This window comes from Anas platyrhynchos, chromosome 3 (assembly GCF_047663525.1).
Source record: "Anas platyrhynchos isolate ZD024472 breed Pekin duck chromosome 3, IASCAAS_PekinDuck_T2T, whole genome shotgun sequence".
NCBI lineage: Eukaryota > Metazoa > Chordata > Aves > Anseriformes > Anatidae > Anas > Anas platyrhynchos.
The window spans coordinates 99,839,011-99,860,752 of NC_092589.1; the positions used below are offsets into that span (position 1 = coordinate 99,839,011).

Genomic DNA, 21,742 nt, shown 5'->3' on the forward strand with positions numbered 1-21,742 from the left:
CATGCCATGTAGTTATAGTTATGCCTCTTAGACACAGCAAGCCTCAGCAGTCCATGGTAAAAATTATTGCAGCCAAAGTCACACCTCCTGAAATTTTATCAGGCCCTCCCTACTGCTTAGAAATGTAGAGAGTCGGTCAAAAGGGTTTGTGCATAGAACAGTTAATTTTTTTCATTAGTAAAAATTCAAAAATTACAGGCTTTTTTTATGAAGCATTTTCTTCCATGTTGTTAATTTTTGTAAAAGAGACTAATTCTTCTCGGTTAATGAAAGCAACCTGTCCAAATTCCCTGTCTATGTTTTCTCTGTAATTAAGAAAGGAAGGGAGAGAGAGACGCAGACCTTTAGGGTGTATTTTTATCCCGGGTGGTTTAGGATGAGGCAGATTGCTTTAGGAAGCTTCATAGAATCATAGAATCACAGAATGGTTTGGGTTGGAAGGGACCTTAAAGATCACCCAGTTCCAACCCCCTGCCATGGGCAGGGGCACATCCCACCAGACCAGGTTGCTCAAAGCCCCATCCAGCCTGGCCTTGAACACCTCCAGGGATAAAGCTTCCAGCCTCTCGGTTTGTTAGCAGGAGCACAGGTCTAAGTACGCACTAAGTATTTACTTTTCAGACAGCTCAAGTTACAGGAGGTGACTCCCCCTGAACATTTCATTTAATGTCACTCTGAGGGCTGTGACTTAAACATTGTGGTTTATATTTCTTCTACAACTCCTATTTATGTGCTAGCATAGCTGTTACAGCCTTGCTGCCTGTATAAACAACCATTTTGTGAATCCCATTAAGCTCTTGGCTTCTGTGCTTACCACACACGTGAATTCAATGAGTTAATTGTATTGTTCAGAATTTAAGTGTTTGCTTTTTTCTATTTGCTTGTGAAACTGCTCAGATTACTTAGATGTCACCTTCGTGCATGAGGAGGCAGAAATAAAGCCCATTTTATTAATCTTTGTTTCAAGTCAAATAACAGATATCTTTTGGGCATGTCTGTGATAACTTCTGTGAGAGTCATGTTCTCTTCTGCCAACATCTTATGCTTGGACTATGCTATGAAATAAAGCGTGACAAGCTTGAAGAGTACAACAGATCTATTTAATAGCTTTGTAATATTGTTTCTGTTATTTTCCACGCTGTTTCTTTGGTATGCAAACAAGGTGGTTGCTGATTTGATCACTGATACTCACTGAACAAATGTTTTCATAGTGACACCAGGTCCATGGAAAGCAGGCTTGGGTTTTGTTTTGCTTTTCCTGCATTGATAACAGGTCACTCTGACCGTAGCCACGAGTTGTCCAAATTAATCCTCTTTCTGTGCATTGTTTTGCATTTATCAGCATCTAATTGTATATGTTCCTGATGCCAAATCACTATTAGTTCCCACACAGGGGGCAGTAGTTGAGGTTGAAATCTGCTGACTGTCCAACAGGGAGGATCCTGGAATAATTGAGGCAAAATTTCAGTCTTACTGAAGAGATGTTATGATATATTGGAAATATAAGGGATATATAGAGGAAAGAATGTCAAAAACAACCTGCTAGAGGACTGCCAGGTTAAATCCTGTAGAGAACCAGGTAATGTCTTGGGTTTGATTTGTCTCCTGTGTTGCAGGAAGCTCTGATTTCCTTTCAATCAGGCATTTATCTTAATAACATATATATGGGAAGAGTAAATTCATTCTACATTTTGACAGCTTCACCCCCTCTGAGACCTTCTGCTGTCCTGAGCTAGCATGGATAAGGAAACTTCTGGATTTGACTCAAAACTTCAATTATCTTAAGCCCTCTTCTCCCTTGTGTACCATCTTTTTAAGTGGTTTCAAACCAACAGAGGGTGCTTGACTGCACAACGTGCCTTAGTTTTGCTGTGATTTACTGGATCTTCAATGCTTAAAAGGCATGTTGGGCCACTTTGCTGAGAGCACGAATTAGAGTAGCTGTGTTAGCAGACTGCGTGTTCAGGTTCACCAAGGGATGAGAGATTTTAAGGAGGAACAACGGATCCGTGTTCATAGGGGAATTCACCTACTGGAACAAAAACACTCCCGTGCAATTCCAAAGGGGATCTTAAGATGAAGCAGTGATGTTTTGTTTATGTTATCTTTCACCATTCATATCTGCCTTCGGTTCTGATATTTCGTTCCTACAGGACTGCACAGCCGTTATCTTTCCCACATCCCATATGCCCAAATCATGTATAAAGATATTTAGCTCAAATACCATGCGTGCAAAACATTCCACGCTGTGGGTACAAGGTGACGTTTGGTGTGTCATTAGCACGCTGTGGTGTTCAATTACAATACAGCGGATTTATTTTTACACAGCCTTCTTCATAGAAAGTATGGAAAATTGCTTTGCGGTGAGTCATCTGTCAGCTAAAGAACTAAAAGTCTTGTAGCGATATTTAAAGAGAGAAAGTGGCTCAGAGCTGACAGAGTTCAAGACAGAAAAAGAAACAGAAATGAAAGAGAGGGCCTCCGACTCTGGAGAAAATAGAGGCAAAGACTGGAGGGGGAGGAGTGATGAGGAAGCCGAGCATGCTGAGGATGTCAGAGGCAGTTCAGGACACTGCAGAGCATTTGGAAACAGGAGATGGGCTACAGGTGTCTGCTGCATGACTCCGACGTTGGGCAAGCAAAGATCCTTGACCCTGAGGGAATGGCATAAAACCAGGAAAAAAAGCCCACTGGGCTCAGCACATTGTAAAAAAATTTAGAAATGTGCAGGCAGAGGTTGAGGGAAGGATAAATGGCTAAACCTTCTGCAGCAAGGCTTTGGAAGAACACTGGCTCCCGGGGCTCCAGGATTAAATGTGTGAGGGTTTCGTTAGACTATGGAAGAGGGGATTTCAGTTAATTAGACAGGAAATTATTATAGGCATAAATACAGATTTCTGCAGCAGTGCAGTCAAAGGCAAGATGGATTCTGGCAGTCTTCCCTTGCTGGTGCCAGGAAGGCTTACATTCACAGGAGAGTGTGTGTGGGAGCAAGTCAGTTCAGGGTCAGAGATGACTTCAGAGTTCTGGCTTTGTGCACAGTGATAAGATCTGAACAGAGCAACATGAAAGCTGTCTTGGAGAGCAAGAGGGACTTCCTTCCCTTGACATTTGAGCCTTTTGAAGAATTAGCTCGTAAGGAAATTATAATATAACAAGGGAATGGCAGAACCAAGACAGGCTGCTAAAGAGATCAGAGATTACTTGCCAAGGTCACTGATGCCCTGTGTGCTTTACCTATAAAGTCGATGTCCAAAGCTGAGCTAGCAGGAAGGTATCCCAAAGGGAAATGATGTTTAAGGAGGAGAAAGTAGAAGAGTCAGAAACGGATGAGTGGTGTTTTTAAGGCACAGAACTACCATGGAGGGATGCATCAGTCTTTTGTTGTGAATTACTTGCATTCTTGCCTTCTTGGTCAATCTACCAACTGGTTGTGTGGACCTCCTGGGGGAGCTCCTCATCCCATGTCCCCCAGCATGCCCATATTGTTTTTTGCCTTGGTAATGCTTTTGACCTCACTCTCTGCGTAGAACCACAGTATCTGCCTTAAGAGAGTAAATGTGATGTAAAGTATATAGCACAAAGGACAGTACAGTCTTTTCTGAAAGCAGAAGGGAAAAGAACTTTTCTTACTCTCTGCATTCACAAAAGTTGGCTTTGACATTGTAGCACTGAAAGGCATTCTAATCATAAAAGTAAGGTTAGAGCCACTCAGACGTCCCGGAGTTTGAAGGGAGTAATATTTCATTGTATGCAGTTCCAAAATGCTTATTACAGATCTTCTTATTTACAACTATCATTTCTCTTTTGAATCTGCAGAGGAGTATCAAGGACAAACCAAAAGAAAACGCATTCGAAGGAAGAAACAAAAGAGCAGTTTGCAAAACTCTGAAAGTCTACATGGAGAACAAACAGAATCCGGAATGCAAGAGACTCTTGTTCAAGATAATTTACAGCTGCAGCAGATAGACAGCCCCAAAATAAGCAAAAACAAAAAGAGGAAAATGAAAAAGAAGCGACAGAAAGAAAAAATGAGAGCAGCTGGCTTGCTAACAAAAAATACTGGTGTGGATTTTACATATCAGCCTGACAAAAACAACAGAGAAGGAGCAGCAGGCTTAAAAGACATAGATGAAAAGGCAGATAGCATCCTGGATTTCTTGCAGGCAACACAACAAATTTATTTTGCTGACAGTATGTATCATTTTCTCCTTTTTTTTTTTTTTTTAAGTATTAGCATGTTGAGGAAAATAGGTGTCTGGTTCTTATTTCTGTAGAATGGTCCAAATCTACCAGAGAATTATCTTTTGAATTTGTAAGAGATGCAGATGCTTAGCATTTGTCCCATGTCCTGGTGTGTACATTAAAGCATCCACATCAATGTAGAAAACTGTGGTCTTTGTTTCTCCGTCTTTGAAAATGCACATAATATTCCTTTCTCATTTTTAAAACATTTCAGTGTGCTTGGGTAAGTGTAGTGGTTTAAATGCACCAAATTCTTCTTTTCTCTGAAAGCAAACATCCAGAAGGGTTACTTCCTTTCAAAAAGCTCCAAATGAGGGCAATAATTGCTATTCTAAACTACTTTCATGCTTGCTATCTCTGAACCAACCTACTTTTTGAAAAGCTCTCCTTCCCAGGGGGAGATTTATTTGTAATGTACAATGAAATCTAGACAGACTGCATCCAAGAGGAAAGAGGAAGATACTGTTGGCATTGGGAAAGGGTATTGGCATAAAGTACTTGTGAATGAGATGAATGTCATCTGATGTTCAATGCACATTACATAGCACTTTAAATAGGATTATATGGATATTTTCCCTAATGGCCTATTGAATGCTCATTCTGGACACTAAAATCGGGGAAATTCATATTGTTGTAGCTAAGTATGTTTTTCTGTTGCCCTCCAAAACAGCTGTTTGTATGGTGCTTATGTCATTAATGCCTTCCAGAAATAATGATGTTTTAATGATAATTAAAATTATCTGTACATATACCAGCTTGTGCTGGTATCATCTAGAATTAAATGTTCTATCTTAAACGCAAGATAAAGCATTCTTTAGTTGTTCAGCTCAGAACATAGCTTTAAAATGATAACTGCCTTGTAAAACTGGAAAAAAGCAGTGAAAATATTTTCAAAGTGCATGGCCTTGACTGTCTTTGTGGAGCTACATGAAGATTAAACAGCTTACCTACCTGTATGAGTCCATCTTCAGTCAGAGCTGTCAGCCCCTACTCCCATAAAATTCATCTCTAGATTACAGAATTACTTTAAAAACCCTCTTAGGGTGACATCAGCATTTTCATTTGTTTTTCTTAAGATTTATATACAGAATTTTCTATGCTTACTGTTACAATATTTCCACTGTGTCAGGTCTTCATACACTGTCTAGCATTTGAAAGCCATCCTACTTTCTGGCTAATGTACTTCCATCACCAGAAACAAGGATCTTACTACTTCAGTGTATAGCTAAGTAAACGTAAACTACACTGCTTTTTACAGTTGTTGTAGTGTAAATCCGGAGTATCGGAGTAAAACTGTAAATTCAGTTAACCATTCTGTTGTTAACACGTGGTCCAGAACAGAAAACTGGTCGATTGTCCACAGCTGTGTCACATGTAGAATTTAAATAAAAATTATTTAGCTGCCCGGCTTCCCAGGACATCAAGTTCAGGTTTTAGCAGTGGCAGACGGACTGACTCGCCCTGCTGTCAAACCTGCAGATCAGAAGGTTGGGCCATCTGCTGGTAAGATCTCACATCCTCAAATCAGTGTGACTAACTTTCTTGTTAGGCAAGTCCTAGTTTAAATATAGCTCTGGCATCATGCTGTTTGCCTTTTCTAGTTGAGTGACTTTAACACTCCCCCTTTTTTTTTTAGACAAAATTGGAAGCCATTGCTTTTAGCAGGGTTTTCAAGTGGTCACATTGGATTATACTTCTTGTGCTTATGTCAGAAAGCTGAATCGGGAAAAATCTATTCTTATCACTTGGTTTGCTGGTTAAAAAAAAAAAAGATTATAACTTATAAATATTATAAAGGGAGTCTGATTAAAGAGATGTTCCATTGTTACTGGAATGGGAGAATTAATTTGTGCTTTAGCACCACAGAAACAAAGTGTGTCCTTCTCTGCTGTGTTGCATGCTGTAATATCCGCTTGTAAAATAAAAACATTAAAGTACAGTAACAAGGTAATTGGATGCCTCCAGAAGTGCTTTGCATTAGCTCCACACAATTGTTTCCCGTCTCCACGTGTGGATTTTTGTAATATGTACTGTATAAGAAGCAAAGTCTTTTGTCTACTGTACAGTCTCGTCGTCATACCAAATTTAGATTCCTCTTGCATTTGTGTCATGACGAATTCTATTGTCCTTTTTACTTTTTGAATTTGGTATTTTCCCCTTATCATTGCTTAAATAATTAATGAAAAAATGAACAGACTGCTCTTTAGTACATGATGTCTGATTGTAAGTTATACTAAAAAGGAAGGCACTATCTTTGAAAATTCTCCATACATGTTGAATGTTTTTAATGTGTTTTCCCATTGTTTTCCAGATAAATCAAAATGCACGGATTCTGCTGTAAATTCAGCAACTACTCAAGAACTTTTACAACATCTTGAATCTCGCAACCTATCTGCCTCAGATGTGACCCATCTACATCAGCTGAAATCCCTTGTATTGCTACAGGATATTGACAGACTGAACGATGCTTTGAAACAATTCCAAGAACATTCCATGATGCCTCCTGGTATGTACCATTCAGGCATGATCATTCACTGATGTTCTTTTTTGTGTGGATTAAAATTCAGATTTGTCAGAGGTTTGTATAGGGAAGCTGTAAATAATTGTGGTAAAAGTGGTAAATATGTGTTTATACAATATCTGAAAGCATATTTCCCACAGAAAATATAATAATAACCAAACAAGAAACAGGGAATTACAAGTACAGAAACTTCATTTTCTGCAATGACTGCAGAGTACAAGATGATTAAGGTTCTTAAAACACTTTTTTTTTTATAGTCTGAATTGTTTTAATATTTAGTCATGTTTAAAGCATATTTTAATATACTGTCTTTATAATCTTTTTAAATAATTGAAATTAACATGTTTATCTTGGAGTTTTCAGTCATCCAGTTTAAGATGTATTTTACATGCATATGAATCAGTAAAGCCCATTATTTCATTTCATTTTTCGTTACCTACATGGCTTCTTCAACATATAGATTTTGCTTGCTAATTTTGCTTTACTGGTTTGTTATTGTTTAAATATAAATGTCAGTTTTAAGTTGCTAAAAACACTGTTAGTTATGTAAAAAAGCAAAGTCTCTATAATAAATAACATAATAATGTCATTTATAAAAAGAAAAAATACTACATTACTAAACCCTTTCATCCCTGAGGCCCAAGTCTGATTCCACTCATGTTGCTTTTGTTCTCTATTATATCCCCTGTAATTTTAGTAAGATTTCTTCTTGGACAGTTAATAGTTGCTCAAGTGATTGTGAGATGAGCACGTAACCCGTACAAGGTCCATAACAATTCATTTTTGAAGCAGTTGATATTTAAATGCTCATTCATACTTGTCATTAGTACATTTGTTGGTGGCAGCAGCCAAATCTACAAGATGTGCTGAATTTTCTTGCCTCCCAAGGAATTTAATCAGAGCTGAGAGCACTTGCTATGGCACAAGAGAATCTCAACCGTTTCAGATCATCCTCTAAGTTCTTTTAAAAGTAATGACTCAAATGGTAGTAGTGTGGTAACAGAGTAAATAAGATCATAGCTCTCAGATGCTTAGCAATAACATTCAAAGAAGAGATTGCTGTTCACAACATCATTAAATAATTTACAGCATGATAGTGGCCAAAGATCACAGTCAAGATTGGAGCACACTGTATGCTGTGTTTTGTTATAATACAGAAAAGAGGGAATTCCTGCCTGCAGAGCTCATAGCTGATAAATTTTGAAATGGACACTTTTAAACAGTTAAATATGGATTCTTCAAGATGTAAAAAAGTTCTGTGACAGCCCTCCAGGTTCTGATAGATACGAAGTATCCAGGTATGCATGGAACAAAATCCATCTTGCATTCAATCATCAATTTCAAGACTAGATTCTGTGACATTAATTCTTATCAGATAGTCTCTCTGGATTTAATACACACTTGCAAACTAAGCAGGACTCAGCAGGAATAGTGGTAGTGGTAATTGGCCTTTTATTAAATGACCTAATTCAGCTTCTATTGATTAAATCAAAGTGGAGCTGTTGAAGTGACCACATTCCTGACATTTCTTACAGGCCTTATCCAAATTCTACTGAATACAGTAGGAAATCTGTTGGTTTTGCAGCCTTCAGGCAAGCTGCTGTTTCCTTTTATATACCAGAAATGTCAAATTGCAGAGAGAAGAAAAAACAGAAACAAATTAGAAACACATCCATGCAACTACCCTGATTTTCAGGTGGATGTCTTTGTCACTTGAAAAAGCAGAAAACAATTTTCTGAGTGATGTTTTTAAATTCATTTATGTTTCTGATGGTACAGCCTGAAACTGTTTACTCTTCCTGTTGATTTTTTTCCTAGTAACTGTTGTCACTCCAGGCTCTAATCTAATCTCATGCCAGGTTCACAGTGGTGTAACTTAGTTGATTTGATATTCATGAGGTACAACAATGTGAGAAGAAAATATATTGCTATGAATTATTAAAGGATAATTGAACAGCTGCTAGATATTAATTTAGCTCAGCAGAGTTTAACAATACATCCTATTTGTAACGGAGGAATTTCAGTGAATGAGAATATAATGCTATGAAATTTTACCTTGAATTAGCCTTTTAATTATATGTTTATTTTTACTATCTTTGTCTCAATAATAGATTGTCTTGCCCAGTTCCTAAAATTTTAGATTTCATTCCTAATGAGCAGGTGATAGTCAGTTATAAAAACTTGTTGTCTCAGCAAATTCAAGTTCTTGTAATAGAAATGCAGAGTAGGACTGTTTATGAAGATAAAAATGTAGACTACATCATAGAAATCTTTTTTTTTTTTTAACAAGATTGTGTGCCTTTTTTCTGGTTTTGACTATTTTTACTGGGACATGATGTCCCAGAAGGAAAGGTTATTCCTCCTTAACATAATGAAAATAAAACAATTTTTCTTAATTTTAGCAGGGTGTATTATGTTTACAAAATGAACCCATTTTATTTCCTGTAGTTCAGGAAGCAGTATGTTAACCCTTTTTCTCTAGCTATGATTCTACTTAAGGTGCCGGCATCAAAGAAAGAATAATGGGTGCTATGTTTTGTCCAGTTTTTAATTTACTTCAATGAAGGAAAAGTGTTAGGAAAAAACACTGAGAAGGTATCTGTCTTTCTCATATAAATACACATTCTCCATTAGTGAACTAATAAGTAAACATACCATTATATAACTTTTTTTTTTTTTTAATTTTTCATTGATTGTACCAAATTCCATTTAGCAAGGTGATGCCTACTGGTGGCAGCCTTGTTTTTCTGAGTTACTTTTCACAGTACTTTTTACTGCTTTAGAGTAAGGCTGTGGACTGCCTAAGGTCTGCAGAAGGCCACAAGTTGTAAAACCACTGCTTCAAGAGCATGCTTTAGAACTTCCTTCATGCATCCTAGCATGTTATTCAGATTTGGAAACAGGGTTCAATCAAAAGAAGAAAGCAACAATTAAATAAAATCAAAGTTTCTGTTTATCTTCAGCTCTTAGATCTCACTATTTGCCATGTCAAATAAAGGTATAAGAAGTTGGGTCAGAAAACTTCTTCAGGAAGAGTAAATCGCCAAAGAGGTTGAAACAGATGATCAACAGTTATGTATTGTATTTAGCCCTTCATCCAAGAGGAAAAACATGCTTGAAAAGAGCAAGAATCCTTATGATTAAGAGACACTGGTTGATCTGTCTAGTCATCACCTCATAAATGGGAGACTGCATAGCACCTTGTACTTCAGTGATCGTACAAAATTGAAGGTGATCAACAAATTTTGTTTGCAAATGGTTAGCTAAAGTTTCGTTGTTCTCAGGTTTTAAAAAAGGAACGATGTCCTATTGCTATTTCCATGTATTTTGTAGTCTTTAATGAAAAACATGTAGCTCCACCTACAGTTCTCTCTAAATGCAGGGAACAGAAAGCTTAACAAGTCAAACAGACACACATTTCTAGTGATGGGAGCTTTGCTGGCCTCTCTCAGAAACCAGGTGGCCAGATGCCTTCGTGATCCTGCACAGTGCAGTGGGCAAAAGCAAAGAGCTGTACCTGGAAGTAATGCTCCATTTGCTGGTTGGAAACGATAGCTTTGAAATGAGGGCTACTTAATTCTCATTTCACATGAATTATTAAAGCATAGGTGATCACCTAATTTTAAAAAATATGTCATTATCTCCTAATTTATGAACTCATTTGGTTTCTACTCATCTTCATTCCATTATCTACTAACATTTTCCCTTTGTTGGTTAGTGTCAGGTCTCAAATATACTCTTCCCGTGTTGCCTAGGAAATTATCACTCACCAATGAGCTAGAAGCTTCTTTTAACTGTAATTTTTTGGAGATTTGTCCTTTATATATGTCTCCTTTGTGTGTGGGGATACATTTCACAGACCAGAAGTAATAGAGTTACTGTGCGCCAATACGGATACACAGAAGCCCTAAAATGATTAAATTTAAACTTTTTTTTTTTTGAATGTGCATTCAAAGAAAAGGAAATTAAATGTGAAAGTTGTATTAGCATAACATTATAGAATCATCTTAAATGTGATATTGTGTGATAAGTACTGTAGAAATTCCTATCATTAAAAATAAATAAAGTTAAATAGATAAACCCTGAATTAAGATGGGAATTTGTGAGCTTTAATACAGCTATCTAAATGTGATTTAATAGAAGACTTATTCACAACTTGGACTTCTAGGTGCTACTGTAATGTAAATAATAATGTGTGAAATTACTCTCCAGAAAGAAAGAAATGGAGATTGCACTCTTTTAGCCTTACCCATATGGTCAGATCATTTAAATCCTTTCTTCTGAATTAATGAACCATAATAAATGAAGCATTCAATAATAAAGAACCAAAATTGTATCTCATACAAATAACTGACCTCCTTCAAGAAAATGCACCTGTTTATCTAAAAATTCATATATATTAGCCTTTAAGCTCCAGTGTCTGTATTGTTTTTATAGAAATGATGATAGCAAATGGAAACAGATGTTCACATAACTGTTTTTCTTTAATGTTCAGAAATGTTATGGAGATATTTCAGGATAAATATTTTTTCTTTGTTTCAGATCATACCAAGACAGTCATTACTCTGTTTCACTACTGGATTACAGATATCCTTCCTGTGAGGAACAGGAAATAAAGCCTTGCCTGGGCCCATATGTGCAGGGTTAAAATGTAATATACAAGCTCTTAACCAAGTAGCAATTATTCAGGAAGAACAGTGTCAATATACATTCTACATCTTCAGGTAAATTAAGTATTTTTTGTTGTTAAAAACTCCAGAAGACAATAAACAGGGTACGACTACATATGATTTTTGTTCTTGGTCAAGAATTACACATATGCTGTATGGCCTGAATCTCCAGCTGGATGAGTGTGTATATTTCACTTTGGGATATGGGCCTTATCTGAAATGATTAAGTTTGTAACAAGTATTTTGTTTAAGAGGTACAGTAATTTTTTATGTTTATTAATTGATAGTTCCTTTCTGGAAGTTTTATATCTTGACTTTTCTTGTTTATGTAATATATATCTGTCTACCTGAAACACAAAAATATTGTATTTTTATATGTATTTTTATATTTATTAAATTGAAGCAAAAATGCATCTGAGGACTGTATTTTTGCTGAATAAACTGATGAATTATGGAAGTCTATAAATTTCTACATCTGCATCATGTACGTACTCTTTGGAATTATACAGGAGTTTTTCAGAACAATTCCATTACCCAGTGTGTTACGATTTTGTGGGCTTCACTGACTGCAGAACTACAGAACTGGGTTCTCTTACTGGTTACTGTGCTGTCCTTCTGCACTAGCATTTATCTTTGTGTAGATGATACAATAGATAATATCCATGGCATAGTTGTAAAATGATTTTGAACCCTGAAAAAAAATGCTTTGTAAGCGAGGGACTCTTCTCTCAGCTGAGTCATTTACCTGATAGGTGATACAGGGGAAGCTGTTTCATGTCCTAGTGTCTCGGTTTCCTCATCAGTACAATGGGGACAAAAATATTTATCTCTGCCAACATGTGCTTGGAGATATACTACTGGCAAGTACTGTATAAATACAGCATGTTTTTTGCTTTGTCTTTTTATTCTGTTGCCTGGTATATCCTATTGTAAGGCACTGTTTTAGTGATACTTATGTATATACAACCATACCTCTTTCTCATTAGTTGGAAAAAAAATAGAAGGGTCATGCCAAAGGATAGCAGGTACAGAAAAAATGGTGTTATGGCTAAGTCAGGTGCATGCAACCCTGGAGAACTTGAGTTAGGTTTGTATCTGTTAGGAAAGATATCTAAACCAGGCCTCACACAGAGGAAACTAACAGCATATTCCCCGTTGTGAAGTTCCTGACTTGCTAACACATAAGCACTGAATTGTAGCTGTGGTTTTTCACTGAGCTGCTGTGTGCCTCAGCCCCGCAGCTGGAGAATAAAGAAAATGTCACTTGAATGTGAGCACCTAGGTACCCTATTGACAGACCCCACAGGAAATGAATCACCTCATCCTCAGATTGAGGTGTGAATGTTGTGCAGTGAGGCCTCGTAACCACACAAAAAGGGTATATAGCAGCTCATTAGGTAAGCATCATTTATCCCATACAGTGAAAATGAAAAAAATAAATGAAACTGTGTAATTAAAGACAGTATCATAAAACACAAGTCCAAAACAGGTAGAATTAGGACTGTGCAAACAACTGTAGTTCCTGCATTTCCTGATACTTGAGGTACTATGTTAAGGGATGCTATAAGGCTGGTGCCTTTGATGGGCTCCAGGACCTGGGGATTTGATTCCTGCTCCTTGTCTGCTGGAGCCCAACCTGGTGCTCCTGGAGACCTGGATGTCCCTCAGTCCCTCCGTCTCACAATGATGGATGCACCTGCAGTTCTCGTGTTTCTGACTGACAGACTGCAACAGTCAGGGCACCGTCTTTAACAACACCCATGAGTAACCCTGCCAGGCCTCACATAAAATCTAAGTACAGACAATCGTCTTCTCTGCTCTGTTATAACCAAAGCTCACTGGTGAAAACACACGTACCTTCACTTTCTAGATGCATAGGCATACTCACATTCACGGATCCCTCGAATGTCAGCACGAGCACTCAGCCTGTCTGATATCCCTGCCTGAATCCTGGGCCCTCTCACCTGATCTTTGGGTCTCCCGGTCCTCAGGCTAGTCCAACCTGATGCACTCCATCCAACAGATGCACACATTCACACCCGTCACACAAACACTCTGATCCTTCCACTATCAGCCTGGCCTTGGCCTCTCTGTCCAGACCCTGAGCCTCCTACTCACTGAGTAGTCCAGCTTGAAGCTTTGTACATGTACACAGACACACTAATCAGACTCGGAGAAAATAAAAATACTGTTCCCCCTGGTTTCTGGTGCTGAGACCCTCGCTCAGTCCAGTGGCTGGCACCACAAACGTGGAGGCTGCTGTTACCCAAGGTCTATCTCCAGATGCTGGTTCTTAGTTCATTTGCTCTAGCTTCTGCATTGGAGGGTATCTGGACTTTGCAGCACTCACACAAGGGATAGAGAATGAGATTTACATGCAAAGATAGTTTAAAAGGATTAATTAGAAAATGGGATGGAGTGTGGGGATCAGGGGCAGAGTTTAGTTAGATAACTGGTCTGACTTGTGGCTGCTTACATGTGACTGCCCCCTTTTAGCCTTTCTCCTCTATTCTCCTCTTTTTCCTCCCCATTCCCCCTTTTTCTCTCTTTTTGCCTTTCTCCTAAACATTCCTTAATAAATTATGCATCGTCCCACAGGCCCTCCTTGTGTATCCATAACCCAGTTTATCTTTTTACCCCTTCTTATGTTACAAAGTCCAGATCGGTGATCTCCAGAGCTATGCCTGTAGTTTCTTAATGGACCATCAATTAGTGACTGGAGAGCTTTAGTCCTTACTATAATCTCTGTTATTGCTTGCTGTGGGTTTTGTTTATTGCTCTCTCTGTTACTTATGATTCCCTTTGAAGTGAAAAGGTCCTTGATCTGACATGAATGAACATTCCACATGCCCTTACAGATTGGCTTTGTAACCTTAGTAATGTTATTTTCACCTAAGGTAATGGATTTAGTTGTTGCATAAGCAGTTTCTTTATCGTCTTTTTTAACCCGTGTATGTCAAGAAAAGGGCTGCTATTACCCATGCATACAAGGGAAAGAAACAGTGCAGAAAGTCCCTTGGTTCTTAGTCATAGTAAGCAAAACTTGAAAAACATTCTATGCTCTTGGTAGCCCATACAAGTCCCTGTATATGCTGAAGTTAGATAGGGTCATGCTCCATTTACTTCCTATCTGTTACCTTCCTAGAATTAATTACACACAGTGCTAAGGGTTGCGGGTTGTTTATGGACTGGGAGAAGCTAAGATTCTCAAAAGAAATACATTTTTGATGATGTAGAAACGTGTTTTATATGTATATATGTGACATGTATAATAGGTGGGGAAAAATTGCACATTAACTGAGAGTAGGCTGGTGGTCAGTTTACCAGATTTTACTTAAACATGTTTTCTGGGCTGAAATATTATTTTGCTTTTTAGTTGTTTATGCAGTTTATTGGGCAATTTTATTATGATAAGACCTTAAGTTTATTACGGTTTTCATTGTGGGTAGGACCTTTCAAAGAGGTGGTAAAAGAATTTAATCATGGAATGCCATCCTTGGTATAACAGAATTCTGCATTAAGAATTTCTCTTTATTATTTCTGTTTCAATGCTTAGCCACTTCTCGTACTATTAAAATGATTTATTAATTAAGCTGAATCTTAAATAGCTGCACACAGAGGAACAGATATGGGTATCTTTGCTAATCAGCAATATTTGTACTGTCAGCAGTCTAATCCCAGAATGTGAATAAAATTTCTTAAATCAAAAATGTTCTTTTGCTTGAATGGGGCAATAATGGAGAAAAGACTGCTTTCAGTCTCTCTTTTTTCCTTTCACTTCAACCACTGTCTGAGCCTTATATTGAGTGCAGAAATGAACTGGTCCTAACAAAGCTAGCCTGGGAAACATTTCAGAGCATAGCAAGTTAGCGGCAGTGATATCTGATGTCTTTGTAAATGACCTGTGATATGAGCTGAATCTTACACTTATCAAACCTACCGCTAACAGGGATCATAAAGAGCAGAGGATAAAGTAAAATCTGAGATGTCTGAGAGTTTAGAAAATAGGACCAAATCCAAGCAGATATGTCGTAGATCGTCGCTGGAGATAAAAGCAGTCACACAAGTGTACTTGTTTCTGAAACAAACACACCAAACAATGGCGTGCTCAACTGTAAGATGCAGAAGAACACTTTAAAGCAACATGTGGGAGTATACAGCAGAAAGATCTAGTTTAAAAGCAAAAGAAAAGGACATTATCCATCCTATAATAGTATCAGTTAGGCAATGTACTAAAAATGACAGGGGGAAGCATTATTTGGTTCAATGTTTAACACTCTATTTGCAGTAAAAAAGATTTCACACACCAGAATTTTAATGCGTAGTCACTTTTCTGTGCTCCTCTAAAAGAAGTGATGCTGATTCTCCCTATACATTTTATTGTTTACTCAAACAGGGTTATAACCAACACATCCAGGATATGAAAACTGAAAACTGTAAATCAATCTCCATCAGTAAACACAGTGTGTTTTTGCATTCCACTGTACATGGCTCCTTCAACATAAAAGATATAACTTTTACATTAAAAAAAAAAAAGCTTACATAGACTCCAAGAGTAGGAAAAATGCAAGGATTGACTAAAAAGCAGCCTGCATGTGGATTCAAGAGTTGATTTTCTAGTTTGCATAATTGAACATTACATAGCAAGGGAGAAATAGCAGCTTGGTGGAAGTGAAGACAAAGACAGGCTCTGAGTGGATGTTGGTCCCTTCCCTACTCCATGTAGAAAGAAAACAGGATGAAGTAGTTTTGAGCCTCTGCAGTAGTGAATATCTGGTCACTGCTTGTATGTAAGAGTATGAGTCCAAAGCCATTGTTGCTATATGTAAGTACATGGTTTATTCTCAAAATTGCCTTTAAGGCCCTAATTCTTTTCTTCTGTGGATAAGTTAATATGGGGAGCAGTCCCCATTGCTATAGAGTTTTACTGTTTCTTAAATGGTGCAGTATTTTTATAGCACTTTGCAATCTTGTAGGGTTATAAATTCCCTAAAGTGTTTTCTATGGCAGCTGGCTTTTCTCCCCTGCACCAGTACAGAGGGGTGCTGCTCTGTAGGCTGAATCTCTGAAATGCCATGTTGAAAAAAAAGCCTTTCAAAAAAAGCCACGGAAGGAAAAAAAGTGGTGAGTGGCAGCATGAAAGCAGAAAATTGGTAAGCTGTCTTTGAAGAAAACATACTTCACTCAGTAGTATCAGGTATATCATAAAAACAGTCCAGAGATGTAGAATGAAAAGTCGTGTGTATTAGGCTTGTATGGTATGCTGTGTATCAACAGTAAAGAGTAGAAGTGGGAAAAAAAAAACAGCTAACTGTTAAGAATGGAAAAATGCTGATATTTAGGCCAACCTCAGGTTGTAGTTAAGATTTTGTGAATAATTGCTTCAACCCTAGGTTGTACGTAAGGAGGGCTGCATTGCATGTGCTTGTGTAGCTAATTTAGCTTCATTGTTAACTACTCGGTCCTCTGCATTGCGTCTAAGTAATTTTTTTTTGAATAGGATAATTATAATGTCTGAGTATTTCACGATTTTAATACATGTTTTCGTAAACGAAGAAGAATTATATTTTTAAACTGCCAAATATATGCTGAACAAAGCCATGGTGGAAAAACACACTACATACTTACAACGAAAAAGGAGAAGCTTAGAAATGCTGTGTATGTTTCCTACGTCTAAAGATCTAGGGAAGAAGTTTGTATTTTATGTATTATTTGAAAACAGTATTAGTGCTCCATAGTCAGTAAAGGCCAAACGTACAGCTTTAATAAGGACATTCTCTGAGCTGAGTGCTTAACTTGGTAGAATAAATAGTCTGTGTTCAGTTTAATGAACTATATACAGCTGTAAAATACATAAACAAGCTGTAGTTCTCTTTTACATTGTTACATCCCATTTTAGGGTGCATTAAAAAAGAAGTGTTATCTTAGATTGAAGAGGTCTGCACAAAAATAGAGAAGGAATGAATCTCTGGTTTAATTCCTTCTTTTCTGTTACGTCAACTGTAGGCTGCGATAGGTTGCGTCAACTAGTGGCTGCTTTTCTTCTCTTTCAAGATCTTTGCCAGTCTCCTCAGTCCCTCGGTGCACAGATGGTCCCTCCATTCTCTCTGCCTCTGGTACAAGCTTCCATCACCCATTTGCTACGTTTTCAGATTAACACTTGCGTGGTTTTTCTCCACAGACCTCTACAGAGCAGTCTTTCTGTCTTCTTCCTTGCCTTCTTTAAAACTGTCCTTTGCCATAATGCTGCCCAAAAGCTCGGCAGCAGCTAGGTCAGTAGTGTGCTAAGACAACTGCCTACTGTGATGACTAATGTTGCCTTATTGTATCTGTATACTCCCACATCAATCTGCCTATTTTCTCATCTGTTTTTTCTTAAGCTAGCAGCAATTTGACGCAGGGATTGTGAATTTGTACAGCACCCAGCACAGTGCTATTACATCTCAGGTGTGCTAGGGTAATGTAACAGCTTAAACTATGGTAAGGAATATGCTAGAAGATTTTGTAAGCAAGGGTGCAGATGGTTAAAAATGGCATAATCATTTTATATTGCACACGTGATCTGTCTACTGAAACAAGGACCAGGTACTCCCTAGTATACGCATTGGAGGCAGTGTTCATCTTCCTAAGGAGAGCTTGGAGGCTTGCAGGCTGGGATTCACTTCTCCTAAATTTGGTTTCTGCAGTGTAGATGTTTCCATCTGAGAACCTTTAAAATCACTGGATGAAATAGATACCTGTACAGCCCGGTATAACTGATCGCTTCCAGACCTCTATTTTAGGATGAGAACAGTGGTACAGAGAGAAGAACTTCTGCCTTTACGTTGGCTGTTATGGGAGCATAAACAAGCAGGTCAGATGGAAACATCTACATTGCAGGCACCTGGATCTTGTTGAAAAAAATGCACTCACTGCAACTAAGACAGGAGGGTACATTTTGCATTACTAAAGCATCACCTGCTCAAGGTGCTGGTCTGGTAGTGGCAAGCTCCTTCAGCTTGGATGGGGCCATGACCCCCCTTCTTGCTGCTTTCACACCTTCTGCTGGGAAACCAGTGCCCGGAGGTGGTAAAAGGGAGAAGAGAAAAGAGTACAGCTGTGCTTGGAACTCACCCAGCGCATGCCGAGGAGGGGCTTCTCCTCCTTTCCTCTCCTTCTCTTTACGCACTCATGCACAAGGTGGCCTAAAGCAAACTGGTTACCCATTACCTGTGTTTGAGAGAGTGAACCGATGGCAAATAAAGCATCAAATCATAGGAGTAATCGCCAAGCTCTGTAGATGTAATCATAGCTGTTTGATCTGAATCTGATGTGGTAGGAGCTTAAAATGAAGGTCGTGTTCAAATCTGCTTGGAATTCAGAGAAAGCACCTTAGCTTATTACCATTACTATAGTGCTGGATTCTATTTACATTGGTAAACAGTTTAAAATACTTGACATGTTATTCAATTAAATCTCTGATTGCTAACTGACAGACCAAAGTGCATCGATTTTTCCAACCACATTAAGCTAAGTACACGGCACAGTGTTTCATTAGCCCGTCTGCTTAACCCTTCCACATTAATTCAATTACCCAGTATAAAATTAATGTGTAAAATATTAAATAACTCTAAACTTTTAAATTAGAAGGCATTGCAAGAATATATTAATCTTGATAGTTTCTGACACATACTTATTACCGGGTGATTTACAGTCTGCTCTGAATCACATTGTTATACAGATGGCAAAAGTCACTCAGGGAGTTTTTTTCTTTGTATTCTCTCAGTAAATTGATAGATTGATGGAGGTTAAGGCAGAAAAGGACAGGAGATTATCTTCTGTGACCCCATCTGGATATCAGGCCATAAATTTTCCTTTTACTTCAGGATGGAGACCAGTAACTTGACTCTGACAAAAGCACAATTTGGTTTTTTGGCTAAAGGAAGTCTTGTGCAGAGACAGGCAAGCTTGATTTAAAGACATGAAGAAATGAAGACTTAGCCTCCTTGGTCATTTATTTCACTACCCAGTCACTCTCACTGTTAGAAACCAATGTTATTTTTTTATTTGAATTTGTCTAAATTTAACTTTCAACCATTAGTTCTTGGTATGCTTTTCTACACTAGATTAAAATAGCCCCTCAGTAGCCAGTATTTTGTCTGTAAAAGCATTTGAACACTGTAATCAAGCTACAAGGCAACCTTCTTTTTGGTAACCTGAGAGGATTGTCTCTTTAAATTACTTGCTTTAAGGCATTTTCTACAGTCTTCAAATCATTTTTATGGCTCTCTTCTACATTGTCTCCTTTTTTTTTTTACATCACTTAGAGAACAAGTGTGTGTGAACTGCACACAGAACCTCATTTAAAATCTCAGCAGTGCCAACTTTCTCCATTGTTTATATCCACTTTTTGCCATAGGATTGTGTAGAGTCCATGTTGAATTATTTGCCATGTTAAAAGAACCCATAAGTAATCTTGAAATTTATTGCTTTCTAGGATATAGTCCCTGGTTCTGTCCTTCTTGTTCTGACCTTTTGTGTGGTCATATCAACATTAATTTTCTTTGACTATGTCTAAATTAGTAAATGATAGATTGCTTTGTGTGCCTGTACTGCTTTCATTAATGCCTACTATCTGCTAATCTTGGAGTCATCTGCAAACTTTTCCAGCAATGATTATATGTTTTCTTACAGATCATTAATAAAAATTCTGAACAGTGTTGAATCAAATACAATTCTTTATGGGATCCAAAGAGAAATAGATCCAATAGAGAAATTATGCCAGTCACGATGCCCTATTTCTTCCTTCTTTTGGAAAACTGAACACAGATCATCTAACTGATTTATAATTTAACATGCACTTTATTGTCTGCTATGCTTTTTTTTTTTCTTTTGGTCAGAAAGTCATGTGGCACTAGGTAACTCCACATGAGTCTAAATAGCACAATTTGTAATGACTGCTGCTCTCGACAAATATTTATTCATTTTTCTGCAAGAGCAAGCGTTATTTTTTTTAGGTAAGGATAAGAGTCCAAACTAAAGACACATTACAAAAATATGTAAATCTTTGTTTTTAAAGTATGTCTAAGAGGAAGCAGAATACGTGAAAAGCATTCACTTAAATGGCCTTTCAACTTTGTCTTATGTGTTTATTTTGCATTTGCTGCTCTGCAGGGAATGGTTTGTGTTAGTTAAGAATGTTTATTCTGAAAGACCCCTTGTTTTTAAACATCAAAGGAAAATTTGTAGTTGTTTTTTTTTCTGCGATATGTGATCCATAACTTCAGTTCTGTCACCAAAATGCAATGTGCTGTTGTGTTTCCAGTATTCTCTGTGTTCAACAAGACAATCCTGTGATGGTGTCTAGTGTGTGTGTTATTGGTTGTGTTGCAGCCGATAATTGAAGGAAGATCCCTGCAAAAAGCATATTATCTACTGATGAAAAATACAGTTTGAGACTTAGAAATTTGCGTGGGAAGTTGCATTCATGGTTTTACAGTGGGCATGCAAATTTTCAAGCTTTTACAGAAGCAGTTCTCTGAGCAGATTTCCAGGGGCATAGCACAGACCTTTAACTCTCAGTATTAGCGTTAACTACCTAAACATCATCTGTACTCTCATCGATTGTTCGACACCAGTGTGAGGATTCATTAGAGATGTTCATCTAATGTCTTATCTCCCAGCTTCTGCTACTTGTGGAATGCCCAGTTGCAGAGGAGAGGCAGCTGGTGCCATGAATCCAAATGCAGGCTGCATTAACATTTTCTGCAGGAGCTAGAAACAGCATAGAGAAGTCCCAGTCACTCTGTCCAGAGCTGTCACAGGCCAGAAGGATGCAGGAGCAAATACTCAGGAAGATCCTTACATGAGATCGAGCTGCCTGTGGGGTTCTCACTTAAGTGCAATGGTTCATCACCCTCATGGCTCCCTTTAGTCACAGGCTGGCCCCAAAGCTGCACAGTGGAAACACAGTGGAGTAATAACAGCATAGCAGCACAGCAACCAGCAAAGTCACAGTAAGGCCAATTAGCACCAGCGCTAAAGATGAAAGGAAACAACTTATAACTAGTACCACCCCTGCACCAGCTGCAGGAGCCTGCAGTTAGAAGGCAGCATTAAATGTTTTGTACCAGAAACTGGAAAAAAAAATTAAAAAGGAGGAAAAAAACAGCCAAAGGTAAGAGAGATTCAGAGTAATATATCAATTTCTTCTGTGCAAATAAAGCTGGTGAATGCAGTTCTGCAGCTTTCCTTGAGGAAAGTCTAATTGCCCTGGCCAGAATCTGACCTGTGGCTGTAGGAACCCCTCATACAAACACACGGTATA

At 38.0% G+C, this 21,742-nt stretch overlaps 1 protein-coding gene across 3 annotated transcripts in view; it reads left to right on the forward strand.

Annotated features, from left to right (window-relative positions):
- Positions 1-21,742, forward strand: part of ERICH1 (glutamate rich 1) — a 97,393-nt gene that overhangs the window by 56,666 nt on the left and 18,985 nt on the right. The window contains exons 4-6 of one of the 3 annotated variants that reach the window (XR_011808548.1): positions 3,820-4,194; positions 6,557-6,751; positions 11,309-11,490. Coding sequence is in view for 2 of the 3 variants with exons in the window: in XM_027455148.3 (XP_027310949.3) it covers positions 3,820-4,194; positions 6,557-6,751; positions 11,309-11,382 (644 nt within the window). In the remaining variant the exon portion in view is untranslated. Of the gene's footprint in view, positions 1-3,819; positions 4,195-6,556; positions 6,752-11,308; positions 11,882-21,742 lie in introns of those variants that run through there. The other 2 variants (XM_027455148.3, XM_072036388.1) reach the window with 2 other exon arrangements.